Raw genomic sequence first — 20,203 nt, forward strand, 5'->3', positions numbered from 1 at the left:
GGAAAAACCCCATTCTTTGAAGCAGATGGGCAGTGGTTAAGAGAAAATTCTCTCTTCCCTCCCTCACATTCACTTACCTATCCACCCTGTGATTAGAATACAAATATTATAGAGGAGAATAACCCTGACAGTATAAAAGTGTAATCTAATTTCATTAAACCTTAAATAGATATAATATTACTTAAGGGGAGACTGGGAGTAAGCAAACAAATGCATTAATCTGCTCTGTCAACAGTCTTCATTTCCTAAACCTTTGCCAAGTCATCATTCTGCTAGGAGATTCTGATGTGCTGGGATTTAACAGCTACTGCTCATATCAAAAATGTGCTTTAGTACTTTGGAAACACATCTTAATCTTTCGCTGCACTGACTTCTAACACAGAACGAAGGGATATATCAGTTCCTGCACATTTTGTGTTGCTTAGAACTAGCAGTGCTGCTGGCTTGAGGCAGGCAGAAATCCCTGAAACAGTTTTCATTGATTCAGAAAGGAAAGTCAAGGAAGGCATTCACAGAAATTCTGAACTAAAAATCATCTATAATAATTAGTTAAAATTAGAGCAAGCTAGAAAACAACACAATATTCTGGTCTTTCAAGTTTTAAAAGACTTTACTTCCTTCTTCATTAGAAAAAAATCAAAGCAAAATGGTGCTATGTATGTCATAGTTTTGTCTCTTCCCCCCCCCCCATTTCTTTCTGCCTTTTATTTCTCCCTTTCAATTTAAATGCCTAGGTGTTCGATAGTTAAAAACGTTGCCAATATCAAAAGGTCTTCAAAGCATTTTTCAGAAAACAGGACGCTGCAACAAGAGCAAGTAGCCGTTATTTAGAGGACTGTTGCAAAATGTATTGATTTATGAGAAGGAATAAGAAAATTAAGTATGGTGTCTAGATTGAGGCTATTCTGAAAACAGTTTCTGGTTGCTATTTCTTGGGAGTTCAGAAAAGTAATATTTGCACTGTCCCAGTGGACTGAGGATGTCCCCTCCATATCCTGAGTAGGAATGGTATTTGCCCAGTGGTGGATCTTGATTATTGGGATTTATAGTTTAGCATTGATGAAATTGGGGTGTGGCTGACTTATAAAGAGAATATGAAACTTGAGGAAAGATGTACTATTGCCTACATTACATGTCTCTAAAGAGTGGGATGTTCACTGAACTGAACCTGAATTTTTATGCCATAAAGCCAGGTTTTATCTGAGACTTAAAGATAACTGAGGGATGTTGCAACAGGTTTTGAACTTCCCTTTCAAAGAAGTTCTAGAAAGTATTTTTCCCTTCTCTTAAGAGTCAAAATTATAGGTAGCAGTGCAGATGATAATGATGAAAATAATTTTCATTAAATACATACAGCAGTTATTATGAAGTGGAGAGATTTCACAGAGAAATTTCAAAATACATTTTTTTAAAATGCAGATGGATTTTTCATACATTTGCCTTTAGAAGGGTTATAACAGGTAATACATCTCCACAAATATAACATTTTTCTCATAAAGCTGCAATGCTCTATATTATCCAGAAACCTCCTGAAGTGATTTGGAAGTGTGCGTGAAACTCAGTTTGGAAATGCTATCAAAACAGTTTGTCTTATTAGATGGGAGTGAATTGATGCAAAGTGTGGCATGATTTGATTCCTCTGTGATTTTTGTTACAGTTCTATCTTTTTTTTTCTTCTTTATTTTTTTTTTTTCCCCTGTAATTAATACATGACACTTTTTTGCTAGGGAACAACCCAAGGTCTTAACAAGAAAAAACACTGTTCTGCATGTGTTTTTGCTAAAATGTCTCAGATGAAATATTGTCATTTTCTTGGCAGACTACAGGTTCTGATCAAAGTGTGCAGCTTTCACAGTTTAATGTGCATGGTGTCATAATATATGTAGCACTGTGAAGTTATGGACCTTAAAATTATAAGTAAAAACATATGCTTGTATGTGTCTCATACATAGTGAAGAGAGAAACAATGCTTAAACTGACTGCATTTTTTCCAATTTGGTTCTACTTCTGACTGTATTTTCTCAGGTTTGTTGAGGTTATTGGAAGTAATGTGCAGATAATTTTGTAGAAAGGAGCTAGAGATATTTCCTCTCAGTTTGAAAAGCACCTTTTTAGTCTATAAACTACAATATAAAGGCAATAATAATAATGATCAAAGTAGTCATAATTTGAGTCACAAGCCAAGTGTGAAAGTGGAAGGAAGTCTATTTGTATGTTTTAATACTTTCTAGTTCAAAAACAGAGAAACAGGAAAATCAAAGTGCAGATGCATAATGAGGCATAGACACTGTGGCGGGCAGTTGTCACCTTTTAAAACTATTTCTCTTCTGTTCTAACAGAAAACACAGTTGCTTTGTTTCTCATGCCATTGCATGGCAAAGGCATAGTGCGCTTTTACACAGTTGTAAAACGTCTCTGCAACAAACTACTTCCCTGTAACTTCTTATCCTTCTGGCCTCATGCAATGTCATTTTAAGAGACTTGAGGCAAGGACAGTCATCAGTTTACCCTGCTGTCTAAAACCAGTGCATGTTGGAAGACACCAGTCCTAACAGCAACATGATGATCTTGAACATTTTTTTTTTTAAAAATCGTGCAGTAAACCATAAAATTAATAACCTTATTCTCTCCTCCTTTTGCAGTGTCCAATACCTCCAATAAAGGAAAACCCTAGCTAAATGAATACTTTGTTTATATGATTAATCTTTGCAGGAAACATTTTACTTCAAAGTTTAAAAAAAGATTTAAAAGTTTGCATGGTTTGTCTTCAAGACTCTAGTGTTCACTCTGGAATTTACGCTAATGTTACGAAGAATGCTTGCTATATATTCCTGCTAGAATATTTATGTTATTTTCCGTGTAGAATATCTTTAAAGATAAAGAAGGATAGTGTAAGCCGTAGTTGTTTTACTACGCAATTTAAGCAGGAAGTGTTGAATTGCCACTGCCTTGTGTATTGTGTCATCTGTACTGAGCAAAGTGGCTTTAAAATGTTACCAAATGAGAATGCCCATGTCTAAAGTCCAGGTTACATAGTTATAAATGATACTATAGGGCTCTAGAGAATGAAACCCAGCGTTTTAAATGTCCAGTAGTACTGATTTCCCTTGGCTTTATCACTGTGTGTAGAGATTAATCATTCTGCCAGCTCCAGTTGGAGAGTGCTATAGAGGTTTCTTAATAAATAGATGGCTCTAACTAGAGCTGGTTAAATTATTAATTGACAGCAATTTATCTGTGAGAATCGTAGCCCTTTATTTGGTTCACAGATTACCCACCACTTATTTGTAGTCATTTTTTGTTATTATAATCAACTCATAAATAGGTCATGATTTTGATTAGTTTGTTGCTGATATTTGCTCATATAGTTTGTCCATATTTTAGATAGCATGTTCATGAGTTGCCTTCTGTAAGTAGATGGCATTGGTATTCTGTTCTCTCATGGGACAAATTTTAGAAGGAGAAGCCCTTTTTTTCTGTTCACAAATTATCGTTATGTCTTTATAATTACCCAGCTCTATTGGCTAAAGACTATAAATAAATGTCCAAAGAACATACGGTGTGCGCGCTTTTGTGCTGCCACTGGAAGCTGGAATTGCTGCAAGAAACAGCTGTTGGCTGAAGAACAGCTGGCTTTGCTTGCATGGGCGCGAGACTAATGCTAGGAAGGGAGAGATCGTGATGAGCTGGAGACAAAGCCTCAAACCTTCCCTTTAAAAGAGACCAGCTCCTCTTTGTCACAGTGATGCTGAGCTTTTAAATCCCGTTTGACTACTATATAAACTTAGAATGCCCAAATAACCTTTCTGTTTTTTTGGGAACTATCACCTCTTCTTCCTGACAGGGAAGCTAGACTTGCTAAACCCCTACATTCATTTGTTATTAGATAATTCTAATACACAGAATGCGAAGCTGTGAGCAAAAGAGGTGTCTTACATGGTACTCAGTGTTGTTCCTGCTATCTTCAAATCCAAGTTATCTATTAGCATCTAAGCCTATATTCAAATAAATATCTTGTTATGCCCCTGGTAATGTACAGCTGTTGGGATCATCCTTATCTTGGGACAAAGTTTGATGTTTGAACCAGTTGTGTAACTCTTGCATGAGTACACAGTCAGTGTTCAGGACCCATCCTGAGCGGTGTGGGGAGGAAGCCTTCCCTTTGGAGCGACTTGGTGGTATCAGAACTTTTCAGAAAAGATTAGGTAACTTAGCACACTGCTGAGCATTGTCAGCATCCTTAGAATATTCTGCAAGGCTTTTTACTTTTTAAAAGCCTTTCATTTAAGGTGGACATGCATAAGAGTGACTCAATGAACCCCTGCCAACCAAAGAAGAAAGCAAAATAGTTAAATCATGGGAGAAATAAAAGTCCAAACCCTACACGAAACTCATCTTTGACCCTAAAAAAAAAAAAAAAAAGAAAAAAACGTTTGGTCACAAGCATGATGATATTATATGTATGATATTCAGTGTGAGCGATCAGTAAAGCAATCATCAAATGTGATTTTCTACTTCTGTTTTTGTTAGCATTTATAGCTTCCTCATTCTGCGGCCTTTTCCCCATTAAACCTCAATCAATCTGAATGTTTACAACTAAGCAAATACAAGCAGTGCCACTAGTAATCAGTGAGGGCTTTCCACAATAGTATTTGTGGATTTTTTTTTTGCTCATGTTTACCCAGCTCTGGTCATACGACATGGCAAATCTTCATAAGCTAAAGAATTTCTCAGTTAAGATATGCCTTATTTACTTTGTTCTGTGACTCGTAAGAGTAATCAAAATGTGTTATTCCAAATATGTAGCCTTTGTGTGAAGAGTCCTGTAACCTTCAGGCAGGTTCACAAAAAAATAGATGAGGTTCCATATTTTAATGTATCAAGTCACTGGATAAGAGTCATAATATTTGGAGCAGAGACTCACTTGTCTACAGATTCGTTCTTCTATTTTTTTTTTATTTTTATTTTTTATCCCATGAATCTTGGAAATTTGGTTCTACAGCTGCACACCTTCAGAAGGAATAGGAATGACACCTTCAGGAGGAATAGGAATGATTAGATCACTTGGCTAGAAGATAAGAGCTGATTTTTAACTAACAAGCTCTGTGAGATTTCCTGTTATTGCCAGATGTCCTGACTCCAAGACTATTATATAAATAATATAATGACAAATAATCATATTGCATATTATTAATTATATTACATATGTATTTTATACTGTGGCTATTACTGCTTTAATACCCTAGAGTAGTGAGATGAACGTCTTCTGGTGAGGGGTTTTTAGGTTCATGTGTCTAATCCCAACTTTGCTTCTCTCTCTTGTCCATTTACTTCCTAATTTACTTCAGATTAGAAAGAAATCGGCATCATTCTTTCCTTCTGTATTTCTGAATAAAAACTATGCTTTAAGCAGAAATTGCTGCTGAAGTTCCATGCACATCGTACTGGATTTATACTGAGTGTATGTACTGGATTTGGCCCATCTGGGGACTGAGGCATAGGGGCATGTACTATGCAAACTGCAAATGAGTTTGAGTAAAGGATAGACCCTCAAACATTCTAGTCGGCCAAGTTTATGATGCTTCTGGATCCGTGCAGTAGTCAGTTGTCTTTCTGACACTTCCAATGAAAATAGCCACGTATGACTCAGTTAAGAAATCAGGCGAGGTTTATTGTGGGTTATTATCTGAGAAGTAGTTTATTCCACTTGTGCATATAAATGCTTCTTTGATCTAAGCACTGGAAAATTTATTCAGTGGGAAAACACTATCATATTCATAGCGTGCGTTGGGTAGTACAAGATATTTATTATTGTGGTGGCACGAAGGAAGGCAATGAAAAATAATAGGAGCAGTAAGCACTCCCTGTCTGGTCAGATCCAATCAGAGTTAATACGTCTCAACCTGGGGAGACTGGCAGGGATCCAGGGCCTGTACTCGATAGTAGTTTTATCCTTTGTGTACAGTGTGGTATTCTTCACTGCTGCTCTGTGTCAGAGAGCAAGCCGTATATCAAAAGAACGATTTCATCTTGTGATTAATATCTATGTTTATTATCTACGCTACTCCTTTAGCTAGAGGTTACACATTTCTTTAGAGGTTCTCATCTCCACTATCTGAGAAGTCCAGTCCTATCTACTTATAGGCAGCCTTATAGTTTTATTTCTTTCTCTTTTTAGAAACCAGGATATCAAAATTATGCATCTCTTGACAGGTGTAACATTTCCCATTCAGAACCATAAGAGTTCGGGCGTTGTCTTTGCCTCAGGGCTGCGAGTTTTGTGTGTGCATGTGTGATTTTTTTAATACAGTGAAAGCTGGATGTTGCCTACAAGAGTCGCTGTAGTTACAATATATTGCCAAATGGGCATTCTCTGGAATATATGGTATTCACGTGTAGCTCTTTATGTTGGGTCTGCTTAGTTACAAACTAACTGCTCTTAGGGCATAAAATTTTTTCATGTTGCAAACAAAACAGTGTTGCCAGTCACACTTTTCTCAACTGCCTGTGTCTGCACCGCAGCCTAATTTGTCCTAATTTAGGTCTGTAAGTATGAACTAGATAGCTCACTTTAACTACAACCTTAAGTACAGCCCTAAGCAATCCTTACATAATTGTTTCTTATGATAATGTTTTGATTTAAAATGAGAATTCATATCCAATGGACCAAAATATTTGAGACTTCTGAAAAAAAAAAGAAAAAAAATTGGTATTCTTGTTAAAGGTAGTCTCATACCACATGCTCACAGGTTACTGTGTATATTGGCAGCATCTGTTTGATTCAAATACAGTAACTATGATCAAAGGCAATAAATACATATGTTTTGTTTTGGCTGTAAGTTTGGTGCTCTAACATAGTCTTGATATTCCATTTCATTTTGAACTGATGTTGAAGTGCATTCCTTTTCTGAGCTAGAAGAATATGTCTTTTTCCATGCCAAGTTACTTCAGTCTGTTGCAAGACCAAAAAAATGTTATACTGGACTTCTTTGAGAATGCTGGCTTCATTCTTCATGATCCTTGCAAATATTTTTTATTACCGAGAACTTTATAGACAAAACTTGGGTAAATTAAATACAAATTCAAAATGAGATTATTGCTTGATAAGATCAAGGACTTCGTACTTGATGTTGTTACGAATCGTGCCTTTGCTCTGTATTGCCTACCTGAGATTTTCTGATATTTCCACAAGGAAGAATAAGATAAAGAATGTGGAGTATTAGAGCCAAACTTGAAATTGTTGTCAGTCACCTGTTTACCAAATCCTGAGGAACAACTTTCTCTTTTCAAACTCATTAACACCTCATCTAAAGATTTTATGCTGTAGTTTTAACTATACCCTCTCTGCATGAGCTGCATTTCTTAAATCAATGTTAGTTTCTAAAGTATTGTTATGTGTTTGAATTCTCACATTTTAATATAACTTTCTGAAGGGTATAAATGGTGATACTTGGTATGGGGAGATGATCGAGTAGCCATGCCTTGAGCAAATCTGATACATTTCCATGGGATTATCCTCCGCAATGAACACAGCAACACAAGACAGAAAAGTCAGTCTGTTGATACAGTGATCCAGATAGTAGCAACACTCATATGGGGTATAGAATCATAGAATCATTTAGGTTGGAAAAGACCTTTAAGACCATTGAGTTCTGTAAATCTAATGCTGCCGAGTCCACCATTAAACCATGTCCCTAAGCACCATAAACGTATTTAAAAGACGGGTAGATGTGGTGCTTAGGAACACGGTTTAGTGATGTTTTTTGGCAGTGTTAGCTTGAGGTTGGACTTGATGATTTTAAAGGTCCCTTCCAAACTAGTAAAAGAGTTAAGTAAAAGAACATCTACACATTTTAAATACCTCCAGGGATGGTGACCCAACCACTTCCCGGGGCAGCCTTTTCCAATGCTTGACAACTCTTTTGGTGAAGAATTTTTCCTAATATCCAATCTAAACTTCCCCTGGCGCAAGTTGAGGCCATTTCCTCTTGTCTTGTCGCTTGTTACTTGGGGAAAGAGGCAGACACCAGCATCACTACAACCTCCTTTCAGGTAGTTGTAGAGAGCAATAAGGTCTCCCCTCAGCCTCCTCTTCCGTAGACTAAACAACCCAGTTCCCTCAGCTGGTCTTCTTAAGACGTGCTCTAGGCCCCTCACCAGCTCCGTTGATCTTCTTTGGACATGCTCCAGCACCTCAATGTCTTTCTTGTAGTGAGGGGCCCAAAACTGGACACAGTATTCAAGGTGTGGCCTCACCAGTGCTGAGTACAGGGGGACAATTACTGCCCTAGTCCTGCTGGCCACGCTATTCCTGGTACAAGCCAGGATTTCCCTTTGGAACTTGAATTTTCGATTTATTTGAAAGATCTTGAATGAATCTGGAGCTGGATTTAAATTCCAGTTTGACATGAGAGACATGAAATGGCCACTGAGGGATGGTACTCAAATTGCACTATCTTCTGAAATGTAATATCTACCTTGGCCTTAGCAAGGCTTTTGACACTGTCTCCCATAACATCCTCATTAGGAAGCTGAGGAAGTATGGGCTAGACGAGGTGACAGTGTGGTGGATCGAGAGCTGGCTGAGTGACAGAACTCAGAGGGTTGTGATCAGCGGCACAGAGTCCAGTTGGAGGCCTGTAACGAGTGGTGTCCCTCAGGGGTCAATACTTGGACCAATTTTGTTCAATATATTCATTAATGACCTAGATGAGGGGACAGAGTGTATCCTCAGCAAGTTTGCTGATGATACCAAGCTGGGAGGGGTGGCCGACACTCCAGAGGGCTGTGCTGCCATCCAGCGTGACCTGGACAGGCTGGAGAGCTGGGCAGAGAAGAACCTAATGAGGTTCAACAAAAGCAAGTGTAGGGTCGTGCACCTGGGAAGGAAGAATGCCAAACACCAGTATAGGTTAGGGGCGGACATGCTGGGAAGCAGCTCTGAGGAGAAGGACCTGAGGGTCCTAGTAGACAGCAAATTATCCATGAGCCAGCAGTGTGCCCTTGTCGCCAAGAAGGCCAATGGCATCCTGGGCTGCATAGGGAAGACTGTGGCCAGTAGGTCGAGGGAGGTCATTCTCCCCCTCTACTCTGCACTGGTGAGGCCACAACTGGAGTACTGTGTCCAGTTTTGGGCTCCCCAGTTCAAGAGGGACAGGGAACTACTGGAGCGAGTCCAGCGTAGGGCAACCAAGATGATTATGGGACAGGAGCACCTCCCTTATGAGGAAAGGCTGAAAGAGCTGGGACTCTTTAGCCTGGAGAAGAGAAGGTTGAGGGGGGACCTGATTAGTGTTTACAAGTATCTAAAGGGTGGGTTTAAGGAGGACGGAGCCAGGCTCTTTTCAATGGTTCCCAGTGACAGGACAAGGGGCAATGGGCACAAGCTGGAACATAGGGAGTTCCGTTCAAATACACGGAAAAACTTCTTTCCAGTGAGGGTGACAGAGCACTGGAACAGGCTGCCCAGGGAGGTTGTGGAGTCCTCTACTCTGGAGATTTTCAAGACCCGCCTGGATGCAGCCCTGAGGGATGTGCTTTAGGCAGTCCTGCTCTAGCAGGGGAGTTGGACTAGATGATCTCTAGAGGTCCCTTCCAACTCTGAAGATTCCGTGATTCCGTAATGCCTTTTTGATTCATAGGAAACACTGCCAGTGGAAACTTTAAGTGTAACAGCTTACAATCTGTTGTACTTTAAGGAGTGGTAGATGTTTTCTGTATTAAAGTAGGTATTTAACTCATTACATGGTAATTAATAGAAGAAGCCTTTGCTGATTCAACTACAAATTGAATATCTCCTTGATGCTTTTGAGACTTCATCGTATATGGGAATTAAGTCTACAGGGTATAGAAGTGTTGTAAAGAATTCAGTATGTTTAAGAAGCTTTCTTTGGAAATCAATAAAAAGAGGATTGAGATGGTAGTTGTCCTAATTTCCATCGATAGGTACATTCCAAAATTGTCGTATTTGAAAATTGAAACTAAATTTCCTTTTTTTGGGGTGGGGGGGTGAGTTTAATCTTCAATAATTGTTGAGCAGTGTTTGTCATTAACTTTCATGTTCTTTCTATCCTACCAAACACACATCTTTTTTGAAAAAAGCTCTTTATTTTGGAATAACTAGTATGTAGGTCAGCCTTTTTTTATTCAAATGAGTCTTTGAATCAGTAGTTCTAATTCCCGTATACAAAGGATAGTCCATAAATACTACCTTCATAAAATAACTACATATTAACTTTTGACATACAGCCATGAGAAGCTCCTCTAGTTGCAGAGATACAACTGAATTTCTCTTGGAATAGCCACTAGGGCATTAAGAAGCCTCTCTTGCTAATCATTTCAGAGAGTATGCAAATAGATTGTGGCTAAAATTGCACCTTTCAGATTCTTAATCTTGGCAAATGACTTAAATCATCTCTCCTGCATAAAAGCCTGGGGAGGTGTAATGTACCATCGTATCTCCTTTGTTGACAAGCATTATCAACAATGTACTTCATTTCAGCTTTAATTCAAATTAATTTCCAGTACTGTAAGGAAGCACATCAATATTTACTTGAAATGTAATAGGGAAGAGGGAATAATAAGGAGTCAGAGCCAAAGATAAAGAAGGTAAATCTAAAATACTGCACATGCTTGCTTTTTAGAGACTATCTTTCAAAACTGCTGCAGTTACATCCAAGAATTTAAAAACAAAACCAAACCAGATTGCAGAAACACAAGGGGTTTTACCTAGAGAAGAATATTTTAATGTAGGATTTTTCTATATTTTTCTTCTGCTGCTTCCAAAACTCTCTTCAAAGAAAAAGCCAAACCTTTCCTATTTCCTGAGTGTGATAGCTAAGTAGCTATTCTGTGCTTTGAAGCCGTTAGACAATAAATGCTGTGTGGTATAACTATTTGTGTATAATTTAAATGTGCCTTTTACTGAAATATATTAAAATGATATGTGTATCAGTTTAACACTTATTTTTCCTTTCTAATTGTCAAGACACCAGACAGCTGAATGACTAATTGTAAGATTGCTGTAAACTCTGTGTAGTTTGACAGGAAGCAGGAAATTTTGATTGATTAGTTGTGGAAGTTACTTTTCCTTAAATTTGGGACTCTTTGCTTCCCTGATCATTTTTGTTAACTTCTCTCTTTCTACTCTGTTGAGTAGAAAGACCAGCAGACCAGCAATGACTATATTTGTTCCCGGACTTCCCTAAAAGCTTTTAAGCTGTAAAATTCTGTGCTCTTATGTGGCCAATGATTCTTAGATTATTGTTACTCTCTAGCAATAGCAGAAATAAACAAGCTCTGAAATACAAAGCCCTTTGAAATTTGGCATGGAAAGAGGATGATTTGGTTTAAAATCTGGGATCATTAAAAAAAAAATAAAAAAAACCCAAAACTCCCCTGCTTTTCTTTCTGGAGTAGACCTAGAACTAGAAAAGACCTGGTTTTATATTTACTTCACATGGGGCCAAAACCTCCAAGACCAAAAATGTTCACTGTTTTGGGCTAAGGTTTCACATGAACAAGCTGCAAGATTTCTCAAGCCCCATAATGTATCTTTTAAAAAAAATCTAACATGTCTTGTTCTACTTATAAAGACCACTTTATTGAGACACATTGATGATGCTGTAATGATTCAGCTAAAGATATAGCTCACATGGTAGATTATGTAGATTTTTTAGTTGTTTTGCGTTCTTGCAACTGTAAAAACCAACTAGGTAATCTAAGAACGTCAGTTAGGGCAGACTCACTTCTTGGGGGCGTGTGTATATTTTCTGCAGGTGGCAGAAACCAAGTACTATCTATTTTTATTCCAGATTTTCAGTGGTATTGATACTAGTTTTTATAGCAACAAGTTCATCACATGGATTACTGTTGCTCAGTTAATGGCATTTAATTAAATGTCCCTGAGCAATGATTGGTGAGTTTTCCAGGTTGCTTGCATACTTTCTTCTCCAACAGTATTCTATGACGGAGTAAGGAAAACTAAGACACCTCAGTAAGGGAGAGCTTAAGCTTTTCTATTTCCTGTGAGTAAGTGATGGCACAGAGGATAACCAACATTTCATTTATCCTATTTAGTATTTAAAAATAAGTCTCCATATTAAAAGGGCAGAACAGTTTACAATATTTCTTGGGGAAATGCAACAAAATTCTTTTTGTATTTCCAGCTACGATATTTGTTAGAAGCTTTTGTTATACAATTACATGATTACCTTTTTAATCTAATAGATGTATCTGTATTTCTGTTAGTATCCACCACTGTCACGTTATCATCATGATGATAATGAGCTGTAATGGCAAGGCAGTCAGTGTTTTATTGTTTAAATTCTTCATAAGCTGAGCACAGTTTTTATTCTCTATCAAGGCTGCAAAACAGAACACGTTCAGATTTTTAACCTCTATTTTTGACTGAAACTTCTTGAAAAATCACATCACATATGTTTCATTATACCAAGAAATACATTGAAAGTAGAGAACAAATTAACTAGGACACTGATCAGATTGTTCAAACAGTGGTTTAATTTCAAATGGAGAGACAAACTATGAACATGTAAACCAGCTCTAAAAATAAAATGTTTGGATTTTTTTTTAAATTGAGATTTCTGGGTTGATAAAACATCATAATTCCGTATTCATTTTTGAGGTTCAGTTTTTTCCCAAAGAAATAATTAGTATGTATTTTAACATCAAAGTATATTCTTTTTGTTTTCTCTATGATTGTAGGGGTCCTACATTTACCCATAATATATTTTTAATTTTTAATGCAGAAGGGTTGAAGCTCAGTCTTTCCCTTGTCCTTTAGGCTGTATTATGATTAAAAACCTATTGCTGTAAATCAAGTATAAATAAGTATCTCAGAAACCTGGAGGTAAAAGATAAATTAAGTTACAGAGAATGGTTATTTTATCTTATCTTCTAAATATGCCCTTGCTTTAAACCAAATTGTACCCCACCCCCATATGGGAAAACAGATTATAGCAAAGGCTTTAATTATCCATGTTCTACTGATGATTTAACTAATTTTGAAGTTATTTTTAGGAAGGGAAAAAAATAACATGTACCATATCCATCTTTTTGGTGTTTCGGATTGCTAAATTGTAAGCCGTGGGCTTTCCCTTTGTAGGCTCAACCAGCTGCTGCATTAACTGTTTTCTGTGTCTTTTTTCTGTGTTAAGCGCACTTAAGCCCTTATGCAACCTAATACTTGTGTCACTGGAATAATTTTCTGCTGTTAACCAATTGCATGTTTGCGGTAGAGCTTTGTTTCAGTTCCTGGGGTGGAAGAAAGCAAATACTGATGATACAACATCAATCACCTTGCACTTCCTTTGATTTTGTCCTATTATACATAGAATCATAGAATTGTCTGGATTGGAAGGGACCTTTAAGATAATCTGGTCCAACCATTAAACGTTCTGTACATCAATTTTATGTTTGGTATTTCTATTTATTCTTCTGAGAGACTTCTGCCTTGAAGGCAACCCTAATACCCTTTTTTATTTGTTTCTGTGGTGTTTAATTAATACAAATGTTATCTAATGAATGTAAACACTGTATATACACGCATGGATAATATTTAAAAGGAATTTAACATTAATAATTTTTTTTTCTTTAATTTCAGCAGTCTTAATACTGCCTGAATGTTTTTGTTTTCCCACTGGAAAAATAATTTGTTTACAACAAATAATATGCAAAAACAGTGTACAATGGGCAAAATAAAAAATGAATATAATTTTCCAAAACCTATTTCAAATTACACTTGAAAATATATGTAATTTCAACTACATTTCAACTACACTTTAAAACTGCACTTCTCCCAAATATCCATCTATTAATTTTAAGCTTTTCTTTATAACAAAAAAACCTGATTATTATGCTGACAGATTGTTAAAGGTGTCAATGAATCTGTTTTCACATATTATAATATACATAGTGTTTTTCTTGCATTGGTGGTACCTTATACAAGTTCAATTACAAATGTCACTTAAGTACCAAATATAGCTTTAGCTTCCGTTTTCTGTGTGTTGCGTTGACTGCCCCTTTCATCTGTATTGACTACATTCTTTCATCTACTTAAAACGTCTTGCTTTTCTAAACACTATCTTGTGGGGAAATTGCAAAATAGGCCCTTATTTACACTGACTATTCTTAGTTTATAATGTGCAGTTGATTTTGCTGTTCTTGAGTTTTCCTTGCTATATGCGAGGAGATTTTCCGATCTGTAAAGGCACCTTATTGTGCTCAGAAAGTATAGGAATACTTGTGAAGTCACAAACACGAGCACACAAGAGGGCTGAGGATATATTTGAGACTATTACAAGTTTCTTTTGCTGGCAGCTCATACAGTTTAGAAGGCACCGATGACTTGTTTTTGCAACATTACTGAAAGATAGTATGGTAGGCTTCTCCTCTGGAAAACATTGACTTGGATTCTACGTTCTGGTGCTGGTTCAGTTGCTTTCTGTAGACGAACCCTTTCTTCGAGGTGCTATGCTAAACTATACTAAAATGAAGATTAAATTAGGTTTTACTTCTGTCATGGTTTAACCCCAGCTAGCAACTAGGACCACAGAGGCACTCGCTCACTTTCCCCCACCCCACCCCCCCAGTAGGGGAGAGAAAAGAAGGAGAAAAGGAGGGGAAAGGAAAAAAAAACTCATGGGTTGAGATGAAGACATTTTTTTCCTTTCATTTAAAGAATTGAAATGAACTTCCTTCGATACTGCCTCATTTTGGATGATTTGTTAAAGATGTTTTTGCTTGAAGAATGCAGCAATGTTTTGTAAACATAAAGTCTCTTATAAATATTTATCAAGAAGTAGCTACAGCTTCTTTGAGTGTTCATATTTCTGTTAGGAAAATCAAGACATTACAGGTTTATTAGTTTGTTGCAACTGCCATTTGTTTGGTTTTTGTTTTCCTTTGCAAGTGTCACCACAGATGTTGTAATGATTCTAACCACACTCTAGCAGTGTTCTCCTTTGCTGGTTGTGCTTTATACCATTTACATCTTAAACATTACTTTGCAGTTTTAGAGATCATCCTTTGATTTTGTCCCATTGTCCTTTTGCTCATTACCAACTCTGTTGCCTCCAAGCTTGTTCTCTACAACTCCATCTCAGGTTTTCCATTCAGTTCTTCACAGTCTCCTACACATTACATACCAATATTTCATCTGTAATTTTTCTTTCCTCTTCATCTTCATTCACAGTGACTGGATTTCTAACGTTCCGTTGCTGGTTTTGCAGAGCTCTTTAAAAGTATCACGGTACAAGTTAACAAAGCACGTTATTTACTCATCCTGGCCAATGTCATTATCTTTTACTACTCCTGTGTGTACTCGGTCATCCTTAAACCAAGGCTGTCAGGTGTCTGGATCTATTCCAGCATGTCTTGCTTGTGCTCAGGATGCAAAGATGCCATTCATTCGAATTCTTAAATAGCTGTTGGACTCAGCCTTGACATTTGTGATGAAACTGGAACTTCCCTGTGTCCATGGCCATAAAGTTACATCCATTAGGAAGGTCTGTGTTTACTATTCTTCTTAGCTATTTCTTGGCAGAAGTGGACAGTTAGTTTGATTATAAAGTAAATATTGACTTCAAAGATTTTGACAGGCCTGAAAACCTCCATACCCTAGAGCCGTATTCAAGACTAATTTCTTTCCCTGCTTCTCGTTTTATTTTGCTTTACAGTTGTGGTGCGAAAATGGCTGAACAGACAACTCTCTTGTGGATGGGACTTTTACAAGTTCTTTAAGAAATCTGCGATCTTTGCTGGAGGCTGGATGCATAATGTTGCACACATTGTAGTAGAATTGGAAACACTGGAGCAAAGCACCTGGCTTTTGAAAGTACTGATGCAAGGGCTATGATTTTCTGCTGGAAGGAAGCCTGGTATAGCCCGTATTACATGCTAGTATAGTTTGAGGAGGTTGATAGCTACATACCATAGTCTGCTGAACATAGCCACCAATTCAGTGTCTGTCTCAAAGTTGCAGAATTAAAACAGATCCTCATCCTAGTTTAGGCTACCGGGCAGCCCATGCAAAATCAGAGTCATAGGCAGGAGGAATTCAAAGCAGAGAAGATAGGTTATAGGAAGTCAGAAGTAGGAGAGTTTACTGAGGCAGAGGTAGATCTCAGATAACATTTTATTCATTTTTACTGAACTTGTGTATGACCCACATTGCTGCTGCAAAGGGTAGTGTTTCTTCCTCGTAATCTGTGGGATCTCTGGAGCTGCTTCTTCATTTAAAGCCCAGTCATTTATGACTTTTGACATTTTTGTATGAGTGCTGATCCTCTTGGACAACAAATGGGAAAGGAATGATTTGGGAGATGCTGAAAGAAAGCAAAAGGAAATGGGAGGAACGGAGACTGTATGCCAAGATAAGAAGGACAAGCAAGAGCAATGACAGCTGTCCTGGGGAAGGCATTAATGCTGCAGTTCTCAAAGGGAGAATATTTTATTTTGTTCTAGGGTGGTATGCTGCTGTAACCATATTCTCCACGTCATAGACCTGAAAGTTATAAAAAACTGTAACTTCGCCCTCTACAATAAACAAATTTACTGAGGAGAAAAGAAACACAAAATATTTGGTTTTCATCATATTCTCTTGTCCAAAGCTGCTCTTCTAAATTAAATACGTGTGTAGGCATGGGGGAAGGAGGCCTCCAGTTATGTGGTTTTTTCTTCTCTTTTATCTTTGGGGAGGTGACAGCAAATGATGTCTGTAGATGCCAGACCCAGCACAGTGGCAGGAAGAAATATTAGTCTGTACGAGAAGCACGTGCTGAATGCGTACCTGATTTTTGTCTCATGCAGGAAACAGCTAAATGCAATGTAACATGAATCACACTGAATCTGTTGGCTGCCAGTTAGACAAGCGATACAGAGTTGTACTAACTGATCTGTAAAGTGAATACCAGCTCATTTACGTGTGTAAAATGATCTCGCTGCTGCTTCTTTTCTTCCGCAGTACGTTTTTCCAGTTTCTGTGCTTAAAAAAAATAATTTGTTTTTTCACTCAGTCACTAACTTATGCAGCCAGTGATTTTTTTTTCTGGGCACTTCTCAGTCCGTATTTTGACCTTGAAACTTGCTGTAATTATCGTTTAGATTTTGTATCCAACAATCAGCAGTGCAAACACTGCCTGTAACTACATTCTTCACTTGAGCTATTTATCACTTAATTGTGAGACAAAACTGAGTCTTGGCAAAAGTTTAATTAATTTTTGGATATAAGTCTACTTTAGGTTGTTTGGAAAAAAAGTGATAGTCAAATTAGAAATTTTTTTAATGTGAAAAAGTTAAATTTTAATGAAAATTAAGAATGTAATTTAATAAAAGGTTCTTTCTAAAAAATACTCTTACATACAGTAAATCCTGAAAAGCTTGTTTATACCGAGAAAGGCAAAAAATGTAAACAGTTATATGAAGTGGTTATATTGGGAATTGAGAGGTCAGTCAGAAGACTAACATGCAGACGTGATCTGCTACATTCAAAAGCTTGTTATGGACAAAGGGGAATGCACTTCATATACTGAGCTAAGCATTTATAGTTCGTCTAATTCGTTTTGACTGTATAATAAAATTAAGTCCATAGTATCTACTTACTAAAGTTTTGTTAATAATATGGTTAAAATCTTTGTTATTTAGTGTTGTGCTCCCCCTTCCAGTTCTTCTCCAGGTCTTAAGATTGACTTCAGTCTTCCTCAGGCCAGGGAGAAGACTTTAACAGTAATTAGCATCTTGGTTTTTCCACCTCCTCTTCGGTTTTGGAGTCTGCATGAGGCTACTTTTTGGGGTATTTTCTTAAGGTTGCTTACTTGCTGTTCCTCATCACTTCCCAGGCAAAGTCTGGGAGCCGCAGGCTGCCCTCCCCCAGCCCCGTGACCCCGCAGGGGCTGTTTGTCCGGCAGTGACTACGTAGGGGTGCCAGCCCCCTGCCCCGGGCGCTCCCAGAGCGAAGCCAGCACAGGGAGGCCACAGGCACGTGGCCACCAGGCAATTGCTGCCACGGCTAAAACCAGCTCCGGCCAAGGCAGGGCCAGAGCCGTCCTGAGACCCCGCGCTGCCGGCTCGCCACCAAGCCTCTGGCCTTGTGCTGGTGGTGGCAAAAACTGTACTTACTGGTCTGCAAAACAGAGCATCCCAAACGTATGTCTTGCAATTGTTACCGACTCACAAGAGATGTTACAGTCTTTCGAGACTTCACATGAGTAACAGCTGATCTCAGTATGCGTTTGCAGTGTTGGATCTTTAATTTTTACTATTGCTGGCACATAGAAAATTGCATAATGCAGTTTTGGTCAGACAGCTACCTAAAATATTTATCAGTGTGAGAATGTGGTCCTCTGTGTTCAGAACAAATGTTCTTTGGTATTTTTAAATTATTTAAAAACTTTGCATGAGTGAATCAGAAATCTCATCAGTCGTCTGACTGGGTTCTGATGCTTAGCTCTCCTTGCTTAGAAATCACAATAAGGTTAGAATGGAAGAGCAAATGCTACAAGATAGAATTTTTCAGAATTTGACGAAATCCAGATGGTAAGAAGAAGGAACACAGCCTTGTTTTATTGTTATATTGACCTAGACTCAATTAAGACCTGCAGATATTCATGCAGAAGTGCTTTATTAAATGAATGCAATACATATCTAAAACCCGTAGTTTTTAACACATACAATTTCAAAACAGACTGGGGCAATGATGGACTTCATTGCTTCTTGAACTGCTTTAAACATAGTAAAGTGTAGTACAGTCTGGTAAAGTGAAATCAGTTACCCTTGCCATGAATGTGCATTTATAGTAGCCAGACTTTGAACGCTTGTTTTTTAGTGACTACTGCTGTGAAGTCCGTTCCGCACTAATAAAATTATTTTTTGCTGTATTACAACACATACAAAACTTGAATGGCTGCTTTCAAGTTTTTTTTCACTGTGCTATAAGAAATTTAGGAAACTGCAGTCAAAGTACTGCAACACTGAGTGTGGCTTCTGAGGCTTCATTGAAATCATCTGGCATAGGACGAAGATTTGTTCACTGAATGACACCAAGTAGGTAGAATTGCTAGTATGATTTTTAGTTACTCATTTTCCTCTTGCCTTTTCAGACTATGGCACTATTAAGAAAGTACTTGCCCCAATGAACCAGACTTCAAGCAGCTGCCTGCTCGAGGAAATCGAACTCCTGCCGAAAAGTCAGCGAGAGCCCATCAGGAGCCTTCAGATCCTGCACAGCCAGAGTGTCCTTTTTGTGGGCCTTCAGGAACACGTGATTAAGGTCCCCTTGAAGAGATGTCTCTTTTACAAAACATACAGGTATGAAGAATCAGCTACTTTGCTTTGATTAGAGAAAAATGCTTGCAGAGGGTTGTGGAAAAATGAGAAGGAAAATTGACTAAGTAGGAATCCAAATTAATTACCTCTCTCAGCAATTACTTTCTATATACACTGTTTATCAGAAATGTCTCTGACTTCTTTTACTAACTTGTTAAGACTAGATGAGACTGTCAGGGAATTATATTGATATTTAAGTGTCATTATACAGATTCTGAATTGTGAAATGAAACAGAAAGAAATGGTTTATATAGAAAACATATCTGATAATGTGCAATATAGCTGATGGTTTAATATATTTAAAGCTTGAACAGTGGACAAATTTAATTTGGAGGTTTTTTGAAACTGTATTATAACTGTGTAAGCACTATCTCTGTGGGTTCGGAAAGAAAACTGGATTGAATGAACTGAGAGTTAAGACTAGTTGGAAAAGTGGCTATTTAGAGGTAGTGCTGGACCAGGAAATCATAATAAATGTAAATATTCTACTAGATTAAAGTGTTGTGCAGCTAACAGTTGTTCCATCAAACAAGGGAAATAACTTTTACAAAATATCACTTGGTCTTAGACTGTAGTATGTTAGTTAAGGAATTTTAAGTTCAGCATACAACCGTTTCTATAGGTTATCTAAAAGTACTTCCGGGTTGCGAAACGTATGCTATTAGAGATTGTTAATTCCATCTAATTAGTTATATCTTCCCTTTGATAGAAGTGTGTTTCCAGTAATTCAATACAATTGTTCTGTTTTACATCAGGTAGACTACGAACCAGTGTGATGAGCTTTTTGAGAACTGACAGATGCATTTAGTTGGGTTTTTTAGCTTGTTTTGCTTTCAGCTTGTTTAATATACGTTCCTTTGAA

The 20,203-nt window shown here is 37.6% G+C and overlaps 1 protein-coding gene across 4 annotated transcripts in view; it reads left to right on the plus strand.

The window, feature by feature from the left end:
• SEMA5A (semaphorin 5A) overlaps positions 1–20,203 on the plus strand; it is a 350,644-nt gene that overhangs the window by 224,878 nt on the left and 105,563 nt on the right. For all 4 annotated transcript variants that reach the window (XM_063326183.1, XM_063326186.1, XM_063326184.1 and 1 more), the window contains one exon: positions 19,116–19,323. In XM_063326183.1, the coding sequence (XP_063182253.1) occupies positions 19,116–19,323 (208 nt within the window). The remainder of the gene's footprint in view (positions 1–19,115; positions 19,324–20,203) is intronic.

This window comes from Chroicocephalus ridibundus, chromosome 2, assembly GCF_963924245.1.
Source record: "Chroicocephalus ridibundus chromosome 2, bChrRid1.1, whole genome shotgun sequence".
Classification (NCBI taxonomy): Eukaryota; Metazoa; Chordata; class Aves; order Charadriiformes; family Laridae; genus Chroicocephalus; species Chroicocephalus ridibundus.